At 36.4% G+C, this 12,570-nt stretch overlaps 1 protein-coding gene across 11 annotated transcripts in view; it reads left to right on the top strand.

Moving 5' to 3' along the window:
* The window catches only part of KDM4C (lysine demethylase 4C), a 469,399-nt gene that overhangs the window by 362,973 nt on the left and 93,856 nt on the right, over positions 1–12,570 (top strand). For all 11 annotated transcript variants that reach the window (XM_016424248.2, XM_007499560.3, XM_016424249.2 and 8 more), the window contains one exon: positions 1,743–1,928. In XM_016424248.2, the coding sequence (XP_016279734.1) occupies positions 1,743–1,928 (186 nt within the window). The remainder of the gene's footprint in view (positions 1–1,742; positions 1,929–12,570) is intronic.

The raw sequence follows: 12,570 nt of genomic DNA, 5'->3' as shown, positions 1-12,570 counted from the left end.
TAATCTATGTTTAGTGTGAAATTTTTTGCTTCTGTTTCTCTCCAATATATAGACATATTTCCTTTCCTGCCTTCTCCCTCCTTTCTCCACTCCCATTAATGTTTGAATACTGTGTTATTGTTTGACATTCTCTCCCTAGAGACTGCCTTTAAAAATTACTATCCAAAGGAAACTTCACCCTTTTAAAAGATCCATGAATTTTTCTAGTGGTATTTAATCATATTTCCTTTAAAAAGATCATTGAATTAATTTTTTCCCCTCCCTCGATTACAATTTTGTGTTCGAAGCATTTTTTTTTAATTCTACAGGTGAAAAAAGCAAGAGTTGGTTTGCCATTTGATCAGCATATAATTTCTCCTTTTCTCTCTGAATTTGTATTTTGGTTTGTTGTTGGTCTCAATTTCATAACTTCATGTTCATATATCTATATCTATATCTATATCTATCTATCTATCTACATACTGTGAGCTTCACAGGTTATATAGATAGATGACTAGATCAGTAGGTTGCATAGTGGATGGAGTCCTGGTTGGTTCTGACATTGGGAAAACCCATCCTTTTGAGTTCAGATCTGACCATAAGCACTTATTAGATATGTGGCATTGCGTAATTTAGGTCACATCTGTCTGTCACAGTTTTTGTAATTTTAAACTGAGGATAATAATAGTACCTATCTCCATGAGCTGTTGTAATGAGTTTAGCACAGGGCATGGTACACAGTAAACCTGTACTACTGTACACAGTAGATAAACTTTGTTATGGTTATGTTTATTATAATGCAAAAGGAAACTAAATCCCAGAAATAAAATAACTCTTGGGGGGAAGGGGGTCACATAAGTAATAAATGCCAGAGCCACAATTTGACTTCTCATGGTATAATTCAAAATCCAGCCCTCTTTCCATCTTACTACACTACTTATCAATTTTTATTGTTTTATTGGCTACCAATGTAGTTTTAGAGATTACCAACCCTATGGATTTCATTTACAAAGCTTATATAAAATAAAATGTTGGATTTTCTCTGGCTCTCATAAGAAATGTACTGACATGCTATAAGACTTTCTGCGATTTAATTTTGGAATTGTGATAATCATTATTGCTATTTTTTTTTTCATTTTAGCTTCCTTAAGCACAGTCAGCTACAAATATTTGGTAAAATTAAGCCCTTTGGGGAGATTTTCAATTTATACAGTTTAGAAGGCAGCTTTTCATGTTAGGCAGTTTGGGTTCAGATTTGGGTTATTAAATATTTGAGTCCTCAGTTACCACATTAGACTAACATTCTGAATTTCCCCATAAAGAAAAATAAAATTTAAATCCACCCCAGTCATCTGTATATTCTTATGATATTTTTTTATGGATTTCCTCAGGTTTTAAAGTGTTTGTTCCTATTCTCGAGACACATTTCTTGATATAAAAATCTGCTATTTAAACAAAGATAGAATTGGCATTCTAGACTGATTTGCAGAAATGTATTCTGGGCTCATTTCTATATTGTGTGACTTGCTAAAAGTGGTCAGATATGTTTGGCTTTCCCTCCCACCAGACGTTATAGTTATTTTATAGCATATAACAGAGTTTGTGACTGTATTCACATCACTTTGCTACAGCTAGAGGCCATGGATTTTGTTGGTAGTGGAAGACCTTTTTGGTTTTTTAAGATAGTTCTTATACCATATTATGTTGGAATCAATGAAACTACTGTTCTTCAATTTGCTTTATTTTCTGTTTTGTTCCTACAGAAATGTATCTTCTGTAGGCAGAGAGTTAAGAAAGTTTCTGGGGCTTGCATTCAGTGCTCTTATGGACGCTGCCCAGCTTCCTTTCATGTAACCTGTGCCCATGCCACCGGGGTCTTGATGGAACCTGATGACTGGCCATATGTAGTTAATATTACCTGCTTTCGACACAAGATCAACCAAAATGTGGTAAGTACTTCTTTCTATCTATGGCTTTTATGAATTTTTATTATCATATAATATTGTATTTTTCCATAAGAAAAATTAAATCTAGACCCTTAAGGAAAAGCATAGTAAATGTTGGGACTAAAACTATTTTGGGATTGTTTCCTATAATTCTGGGATAGAAACAGGCAGTGTGGCCTTTCTAGTGGCGAAAAGCACTGAATATAGATCATAAAAGTATTCAATTGAATCCCATCTGTGCTACTTATTACCTCTGTGGCCTTGAGCAAATCCCTTTATCATTTTTGGCCTGTTTTTTTAAAAAATAGATTTATTATTCAGTATTCTGAATTCTTTAGTACCTGTATTATATGATATTATGATTGTGTACCACTGGGTCCCCTGGCTAGTCTCAGTGGTTCAGTTAGCAGTATTAAACCAATGGCTGATTTAATCATCAAAGAGGAGATGGGTCTATGCAACAGTTAATCTTTTTGTTTGTCCAGCTGACCTTTTTACATATTTTTTAATAATCTGATTCTTGTAGAGCCTGATAAACAGGTTCTACAAAAGAGGGTTGTCCTTTGTGATAGGGACCCGAGGAGAAGTAGGGAATTGGTGAACCAGGGTGAAGAATGACAGACAAGGACAAGTCAGTGTTTGAATAGGGCAGGCAACCCCTATGATTTTCCCTTTGGGAGGAAATTATGAGGATCAATGGAATACGAGGTAGAGGTTAAGATGGAGGTGGAGAATGTAAGCCTACAGGGGCTGTAGCCTTGTGGAGGAAGAGATTCAGAAAGGAGAGAGAAAGAGGGAGATAGTATTAGGAGGTGAGTGGAGCTCCAGGAAAGTGGAGAGGAAGTCCAAGAGGAAGTTCAGAAGGAACTATCATAAGATTGCCTTTGCTTTTATTGTTGAGGAAGCAAGGAGGTGTTTCCAATCACGTAGCAATCACATCACAGAGCATAGACAATTAAGATTGGGTGGCAGGGTAGAGGAAACACCTTTGGGCTGTAGATTACAACCCGTGCTTTCTCAAGGGAATGCTCCAATCATGTTTCCTAGCCAAGGGCCACATGACCAGGTCTCAAGGTTACATTCACAAACATCATTGGTATAACCTTATGCTTGGAGACACAGTAGCCATACAGTCATTTATATTTCATAGATGTGAATATGCTTGGAATGCTACAATTCTTCATGGAAAAATTGAAGAAATTTTCTTTAAACTTCATATCTCAGAATCCCCCCTACTACTAGCCTTAATTACTGTGATTAATAGCTTTTTAAAAAAATGTCTTTCCTTTTTCACTCCATGACTACTGATTAGTTTTCTTATAATCTATTATGCAAAATATATTCGTATTGTTAGGGTCCGTTTAGGGGTCCAAAGGAACAGAACAGACGAGGCAATCTGCACAGAGAGGTAGTTTATTGTAACACACTTCACACGCGCAGGGAGGAGCCCAAAGGGAGTTCCTCCTCGAAGCAATTTTTAAGGCAGGCTTATATACCCTTGGTGCTGACCATGGAGCTTACCGAGGGTCAATATGGCTATCGCACAGGGTGGAGAGGTCAATGTGGCTATCACACAGGGAGGAGAGGTCAATGTGGCTATCACACAGGGTGGAGCGGTTAATGTGGCTATCACACAGGGTGGAGAGGTCAATGTGGCTATCACACAAGGTTCGTTGGCCTAGGAAGGGTGCTTATCTATACCGGGTTCGTTGCCCTAGTTCCCTTTCAGTATATGATGTAGGAAGATATTTACTCTCTTTATATGATGGTATCTCATACTTGGCTCATAGTTTCATTTTCTGTTCTCACCCCTGTTCTGAGGCGATAAGTAGACACTTAAAAAAACCCTGCTTTCATACTTAATACTTAATAATTAATTTCATGTCCTGCATCTTTACCCGGTACCTCAGTTTTCCCACAGGCCGGATCATATCTTCACTTTTACTCATAACTGCACAACTTCCAAAATTCTGAATACTGAAGTTCCTTCTTTCAAATCTGAATCTCCTTTCCTTCCATCTATTCCTGTCATATGCCTTCTAAAACTATTCATCTAAAGAAAACATTTATCTTTCTCTATACATTTCTGCTACAATACCTCACCTAGGCTCTAGCCTTTCTTTTCTCTCTTCACAATGTTGACTGGAGTTTATTACCAGGTCAACTATACTGCTGACTCCTCCTCTGTCATTCCCCCACCCACACCTCCATTCTCCTACCTTTCCAACTGAAGGAAGTCAGACCACTGAGTGAATTAGGTCCATTACAAATTAATTTTTGTTATTTCAACTGGACTTTGATTGCAGTCCCTCAACTCTTCTTTGATCAACTATCCCATTGCTGTTAGTTTCAAATCTTTTTTAACCTCAAGCCTCCAACAGTACTCTTTTCTCAGCTAACATCCTAATTTCTTACCTTATTGGAAATTCATGTTTCTTCTCTGTGAGTTGCCTTACCTCTACTACTTCATACTTCCACACTCTTCTGCATCTTCACCTATCATCTCTTCCTTCATATCTACATTTGAGGAAAAGTATCTGAAAAATTAGAAGATCCTCTTATGAAGACCAACCCATATGCTTGTGCTTTTGTTTCCATTGTTTCCTTTCTTATCCAGAAGTTTTCTCAAATCAGTTCTTGTTAAGCACCTCCTCAATGCCTGCCTCACTATTCCTTCCTTATACACCAGCATCTTTCACACTGCCTAAAACTGTACTCTAGTCTGATGTGGTATTTTAAACACTTCACCCTATTATCTTCCCTTAAGTTATTGTCTTATTACTCTCAAATACTGAGAATCATATTCATTCCTCATCTTATTTATTTTATGTTTTAATTATATCATTATATTCACTTGAGTGATTTCCAAATTTGGTTTCTACTTGATTGAAGTTGCTTTCTCCAAAAAAATTTAAGTATTCAGTTTGGTAGATTTTTCTCAGTCCTTATCCTGTTTGACTTCTTTGCAACTTTAAGAACTACTGATAACACTATACTCTTGGATATTTTCTCTTTTCCATTGGGTTTGATGACAGTATTTCCTCTTTGTTCTCCTCATTATGTTTTATCTTTCTTTCCTGCATCATAATACTTCTACTAAGCCTTTAAAATGGACCTAGGCCAGCTTCTCTTTTTATTTACACTTTTTGTCTCTTGATAATATCATCTGCTTCAAATAATTCAAATGCTTTCTTTTTTTAAGACTCAAGTCAATATAGGCAGCCCTAATATCTCTTCTTTACTCTGGTCCCATATTGACAACTTGCTGCTACTATTTCTTCTTGGATACTCCTTAAGCTTCTCAAATTATGGGTTGCAAAAGAGTTGGAAAAGTTACTGGCTGGTCATCTTTAGTTCTTATGATAATAAGGACCATAAAAGAAGATTCTTAGTCTAGGAAAATGAGCAAAATTAAAATTTTTACTAGTTCTGCTGCTTTGGGTTTTTAGAAAATAAATCAGAGTATTTTAAATTAGTGCTGAGAAGGGCCTTAGAGTTGTTCTAGTTCATTCAGACAACTAAATTTGTACATTTTGGGAAATTGAGGCCCCAGACAAGTTGTCACTTGCCTGATGTCATACAGATAGTAAAGGGTATATTCAGGATTTGAATTGACTGTGAAGAGAAAGAGAAGGGAAGCCAGAAGGCATTGGTTTAAAGGGAAATAAGGAAAAACGGGTTCCTCATAGCTCATCTCACCATCAGAAATATATAGACCTTATTATTCTTCCCCAGAAACAATGGCCTTTTAGTTCTCTTCACATAAAATCTTTATAGTCTATCACAAGTTCTTTCCGTTTTTGAAAAAAGTAAGAAAAATGATAAAATGTGCTCTGTGATGAAAATGGTAGTTGCCTACTTACTATAATTTGAAGGGCTGAAAACCAGCTACCCCCTTAACTCAGAAAGATCTCTTCTCCATTCCCTTCTAGTTTATCTCAAAGAATTCTGTTTTCTAGAAGTCCCACTTAGAGGGAATGAAAGAGGGATAGGTAATTTTTTAAGGTTGACTAGATGGTGGGAAGAAACACGAAATGCTAGGTCAGAGAATACTGTCTAGGGAAAAGTCACCAGTGTGTAGAGGATCTTGGAAAATCAAGGTATCATTGTTATGGGTGGGAAGGATACCATTTGAGGTTCCGGAAGGATTCCTTTTGCAAGCATGCAATGACTCCAAAACTTAGCTTAAAAACAAAAAGAGATTTATTAATTTAGAAAGTAATGTTGAGAGTAGCCAGGAGGATAGCAAGGTAGAACAGCAAGATGGGGAGTACAAGATGTTCCTTGGGAGTACAGCATGAAAGGAAAGGCTGTTTCCTATGGGGACAGCATGGGAGGAAAGGCTCTTCTCCCACCCCCCCCACCCCCCCCACCCCCACACACACACTAGTTCTGAGGTTTTTATACCTTTTTACAACAGAACCTATGCCTTGGTGGGCAGGTGATTTAGAGCAGTAAGCCCTCAGGCATTTGGTGGGGTGAGGTGGTCATCTGACTGGGTTCTGCCTGGAGGCATAAAAATTCATTTCTTTGTCCACCTTAAATCTAGAGGACAAAAGAGAGTAAACATTCAGGACCCTGGGTGGGATCATTGGGTGTTTCTAGGTTAAGAGTCACAAGGATGCAAGGGCAAGGGAGTTTCCCTGATAACAGCTGGCCTGGGTTTCTGGGGGTACAATGCCCATGTCATCATGAAAGCAATGACAACCTTAAGGAAGGATATTCCTTAGGAAAAAAGAAAAAAGAGAGGGCTTTAAAGTGTGGTGGAAACATGATGAAAATAAATTGCTTACTTTATGGTTTTGTTCTTTGCTTACTCTGCAAATGGGAATTTAGTGCTTTTTTTGCCAAATGCCACATGATTTAAAATATATTTTGGTTATTTATCTTCAGAATATGTTATGTTTTAACATTTATTCTTTTATTCTTTTATTTTTTGTCTAATTTTTTAATTAATTAATTAAGACTATTTTTCCATGGTTACATGATTCATATTCTTTCTCTCCCATCCTCCCACCCTTCTCCCATAGCCAATGCCCAATTCCACTGGGTTTTACATATGCCATTGATAAAGACCTATTCCTATATTATTAATATTTGCATTAAGGTGATCATTTAGAGTCTACATCCCTGATCATTTCCCCATCATCTATGTGATGAAGTAGTTCTTTTTCTTCTGTGTTTCTACTTCCACAGTTCTTTCTCTGGATGTGGATAGTGTTTTTTCTCATACTTCGCTCAGAATTGTCCTAGATCATTGCATTTGTAAGGGTTAAAATTAAGGGTTTGAATAAAATATATGATTCAAAGTATTATTGCTCAAAGTTGAAGTGACCTGTAATAGCTTTTATTTACAAAAGAGGTGGAAAGAATGAAAATAGAGAAATACAAAAGGGTTGAGAAGATATTAACCTACTCAGCCAGGACTTGTTGACCTTCAACCAGAATTAAACTCTGTCCAGAAGACAGGAAGGGAAAGCCAGCTATCCACTCACCTGAGTTCCCTTCAAGAGGCAGGTCAAGGCAATGACTGGAGCTGAAGGTGATTCTTGAGGCCAACTTTCTTCCTTGAGCCAACCTTCTTCTTGATGCTGACTTCCTTCTTGAAGTCCAACTCCTTATTGAAGCTGACTTCCTTCTTGGAGTTGACTTCCTTCCCTATCCCCAGAAATTCAGGACCTAGGGGACAGTGTTTGTGGGAATTAGTTCCTACCTTCTAAAGGTCAATTTCTCATCCAAATGGTTCACAGTTTCCTGATTGAACAGTGTCTGTGAGTGTGAACTCTTAAAAGAATTCACAAATTTCTGACTAATTGAGTTATCACCCATTATAACAAATGACTTCCCATCACTCTTACTTAATGTTGAGTTCTGGAGTTGATATAAATGGAGATTTTGAACCTTAGACTTCATTCCCCAGAAGTCCTTGGTATTTCCCAGAATTTTCTATAATCTCTCCTGTGCCTCCACCTTGGCAGGATCATATTATTAATATTTAACTGGCAGTAATGTCTCCCACTCTCTCTCTTCTTGCATGATGCAGCAAGTATGGTAGTAAGCTAAACACAGGGATGGATGAAAATGGCTAACCAGCCATAGGCAGGTGGTTTTTATTTTGTATACTCTTTATTCCTTGATTTCTAATGATCATTTGATAAACCTCACAAAATATGATAGTTTTACTATTAAGATAAAATTTTAAATTTTACAAGTTATCACTCATTTTAGCAAGTGACTTGCAAATTCCCTTACTTAAGTGTTCACACTTCACACATTACTGCCAGTAGAGATGTCTATTACATTTGATTGTGCCACAATGTATCAGTCTCTGTGTATGATGCTCTCCTGGTTCTGCTCTTCTCACTGTGTATGAGTTCCTGGAGGTTGTTCCAGTTCTTGGATGGAATTCCTCCCGTTCATTGTTCCTTTGAGCACAATAGCATTCTATCACCAACATATACCACAATTTGTTCAGCCATTCCCTAATTGAAGGGCATCCCCACATTTTCCAATTTTTTGCCAACACAAAAAGCACAGCTATGAATATTCTTGTACAAGTTTTTTTTTTTTCCCTTATTATCTCTTTGGGGTCCAAACCCAGCAGTGCTATGGCTGGATCAAAGGGCAGACAGTCTTTTATCACCCTTTGGGCATAGTTCAAAATTGTCTTCCAGAATGGTTGGATCAATTTACAAGTCCATCAGCAGTGCATTAATGTCCCAATTTTGCCACATCCCCTCCAGCATTCATTACTTTTCCTTGCTGTCATGTTAGCCAATCTGCCAGGTGTGAGTTGGTACCTGAGGGTGTTTTGATTTTCATGTCTCTAATTATAAGAGATTTAGAATACTTTTTCATGTGCTTATTGATAGTTTTGATTTCTTTATCTGGAAATTGCCTAGTCATGTCTCTTGACCATTCATTCATTGGGGAATGGCTTGATTTTTTTGTACAATTGATTTAGCTTCTTATAAATTTGAGTAATTAGACCTTTGCCAGATATTTTTGTTATTAAAGATTTTTTCCTCCAATTTGTTGCTTCCCTTCTAATTTTGGTTGTATTGGTTTTGTTAGTACAAAATTTTTTAATTTAATGTAATAAAAGTTATTCATTTTGTATTTTGTAATATTCTTTGTCTCTTGCTTGGTCTTAAAAATCTTTCCTTTCCCATATATCTGACAGGTATACTATTTTGTTTTCATCTAATTTACTTATAGTTTCCTCCTTTATATTCAAGTCATTCACCCCTTCTGAGTTTATCTTGGTGTAGAGTGTGAGATGTTGATCTAAACCTAATCTGTCCCATACTGTTTTCCAGTTTTTCTAGCTGTTTTTTTTTTTAATAGTTAATCTTTGTCCCAAAATCTGGAATCTTTGGTTTATCATACACTGTCTTGCTGAGGTCATTCACCCCAGATCTATTTCACTGATCCTCACTTCTGTCTCTTAACTGGTACTATATTGTTTTGATCACCACTGCTTTATAGTATACTTTGAGATCTGGTACTGCTAGGCCCCACTCCTTTCCATATTTATTATTTTTTAAGTGCTTTGATATATTTTGATAACTGATAGCACTTTGCTCTTCATTTACATCTGAGGCTTGGTTTACTTTGTAGAGGATGGAAAGAAATTTCACCTGGAACCTTTTTAAGAATGAAACTCACACAATGTTTATAGAATTGCTTCTTTTAATTTTGTTTGGGTAAAGAAACCAGAATACAACTTAGAAATATTCACAGTGGTCATCAGTATCCACTAGAATCGATAGTAGATATGTGGGGAGTGTGTAAGTGTAAGGTAGACAGAGACTGACCAATTGACAATATTAGCCCATAATCAATAGTACTTGGCACTTAGTGAGCAAGAATAATTAATTAAAATAGAAAGTTTACTGCTAGAATTCCAGTAGTGCAGTCCTTAAACTTCAAATCAATTATTATCTAGTCTTCCCTGTTTCTTCTCCAAATAAATTTATCTTTGGCGATGAGTTTATGTGTCTTACCGAGATCTAAAATTCACTAGATACAGATCTACCTCCATTATAATTAGGCTTCCCTCAGGTTCCCCTAGCAGCTCTCTAGTCATTGCCAGAGTATTGTTATAATTAAAATGGTTGAGGTCTTAAACTGTAGTGAGTTAAAATGGTGGAAGATATAAATTGTGATAGATATAAGAGAGGGTGAGTAAATTTGACCACAGAAAATATGTTTCACTACAGTGTCTTGGCTTTTAAATCAAATATAATGGTGGTCGCCAGGGAAATATTCCCAATTATTCAAATACCCAAGTCAACTGGGTTTTATAGAGATTTTAATTAATACAAATGTGGAATTAAAGAAAAGAGAGAAAGAGAGAAAAAAGGAAATAAGTATGAAGGGCCTTAAGCCAACATGGCTGAGTCTTAAGAGAGAGAGATCAGTCAGTCAGTCTTTTAACACTCACCACAAGGTCCGCCTAAGCAAGAATTCTAGTGACACCAGGCCAGCATCATTTCAGCTGCTTTCACCAGCTCCCTCCTCTATCTGAATGTTTCAGAATGACCTCCTCAATCTGAATGTTTCAGAATGACTCTCCTCAATCTGAATGTTTCAGAATGACTTTCAGCTCTTCTCTGAGCTGTTATTTTTAAGGGCAAAATCTCCTATGTCACCTCCCCTAAGTTCTTCCATCTACCAATCACTGTAGATGTTTTCCAAAAGACAGCCCATTTTGAATTCACAGCTGAGTAGATTAATCTCTTTAGTAAGTCAGAAAAAAATGCTGCTGTGGCCACTAATTTCATTAAGAGAAAACCTCTGAGTAAGTTTTCACCTTTTAGGTCTAAGTAGTTTACAAGTTTCCCCACCTTTATAGGCACCTAGCATCCCATTGTATCAATTCCAAAAATAGGCATGGCTCAAAGAACTCCTTTCCTTTATAAGTATGGTTTTCAAGTACTTTCATTATTCAGCAAGGAGTTTTCTGCCCTAAAGCATTATTAAGTAGGGGTGGAATAGAGGTCCTCCCATAGCAAGGAGTTTTCTCCCCTGAAGCAGTCCCAAGTAGGGATGGGGTAGAGATCCTTCCATAGCAAGGAGTTTTCACATTCAAGTAGAGTTCTCACTATTTGGTAGGGAATTATTTCAAGTAGGGAATTGGAGGATTCTCAATGTGGAGTAAAATTTTTAACATTCATAAGTCTATGAAATTTTAAGGTTTACAGTATCCATTTACTGCAACAAGAAATAGTTCCATGTAGATTATCCTACTCTATTGCAATACCTTAAATGAGTCTGTGGGCAGTTCAAGTATACATTTTTCATATGGTTTTTTTGACAGTGAATATGAGGATATTTATCAATACTGATACCTTTGACTAAAAGTACTTTCATTAAATTGGTTGGATTTGTCAATATTATTTCTTTCAACATTCAGAAGTTCAAATTCGTTGAAGTAGTTTTATCTTCTTAATATCCTGCCAGGACATTATATTTTCATAACAGAAACCATTTGATGCATATAATATGAATGGTGGTATAACTCTGTAATCTGTTTGGCAAATGTTAATTATATAAGGGTGGGATTTTAAACGAATAGTTGAGGATTATTTTAAAGTGCCTAACCCAATTTTTCAGTTAAGATAAAGCAAAAACAGTCATAAGAGAATAACTACTTCTATAGCTCTTCTTGGTAAATAAAAGTATTTTTTTTTTGCAGGGAGATGTTTATATGCCTCTTAATTATTTATTTTCTCAGGGCAGCTTAGTAGCACAGTGTATAGAGTACCAGGCCTGGTGTTGGGAATACCTGGGCTCAAATTTTGCCTCAGACACTTTATAATTGTGTGATCCTGTCAAGTTGTTCTAATTCTTGATTGCCTAGCCCTGGCCACTTTTCTGTCTTAGAATTGATATTAAGACAGAAGGTAAGCTTTTAAAAAATTATTTATTTTCTAGAAAGGCCCGCTTCTATAATGTAAAACAGAAAATATGCATTAAACATTTTCGATTGTATCTAATTTGTGAGTTTAATTCTTGAACTCTTTTAAGTCATTCAATATATAAAACTTCATCCATTTTTCAGACACCTAATCATTCTTCAATTAATGAGTTTAGATTAGAAAATTAACTTACTATTTAGAATAACAAGGGGCATTTGTTTATTGCCTGGTCTTGGGCAAGTCAATTTAAACTCAGTGCTCCTGGAACCATTCTGAGACTTTAAATCTAACAGAAGGTGAAGAAAATGATAGTCTTGGTAGAGGAAGTTCTTCATTTTTTACTCTTGTGACAAAGTCAGAGATACAATTTAAAAAAATTAGACTAATAATCAGGTGACATTCACTAATCCCCTACTATGTGCTAGGCATTGTGCTAAAAGTCGGTAATACAAAAGGTGGGGGAAAAATGATAAATACCTTCTTAAGGAGCTAACAATCAAATGGGAAAGACAACATAGAAACTATGTACAGAGAAATATGCAGGATAAATAGCATATAATTAAGATAGAGAAGTCTCTAGAATCAAGAGAAGCTAGGAAAGGCTTCCCTTGGAAGATAGGGTTTTAGCCAGGCTGGTCAGTAGGCAGAGTTGAAGTAGGAGAACATCCTGCCATGGGGGATAGCTAGAGAAAAAATATCTGCATTAGAATGTTGTCCACTCA

Source organism: Monodelphis domestica, chromosome 7, assembly GCF_027887165.1.
Source record: "Monodelphis domestica isolate mMonDom1 chromosome 7, mMonDom1.pri, whole genome shotgun sequence".
Lineage (NCBI taxonomy): Eukaryota > Metazoa > Chordata > Mammalia > Didelphimorphia > Didelphidae > Monodelphis > Monodelphis domestica.
The sequence above is the reverse complement of the archived record's forward strand: the minus strand, read 5'-3'. Positions and strand labels throughout refer to the sequence as shown.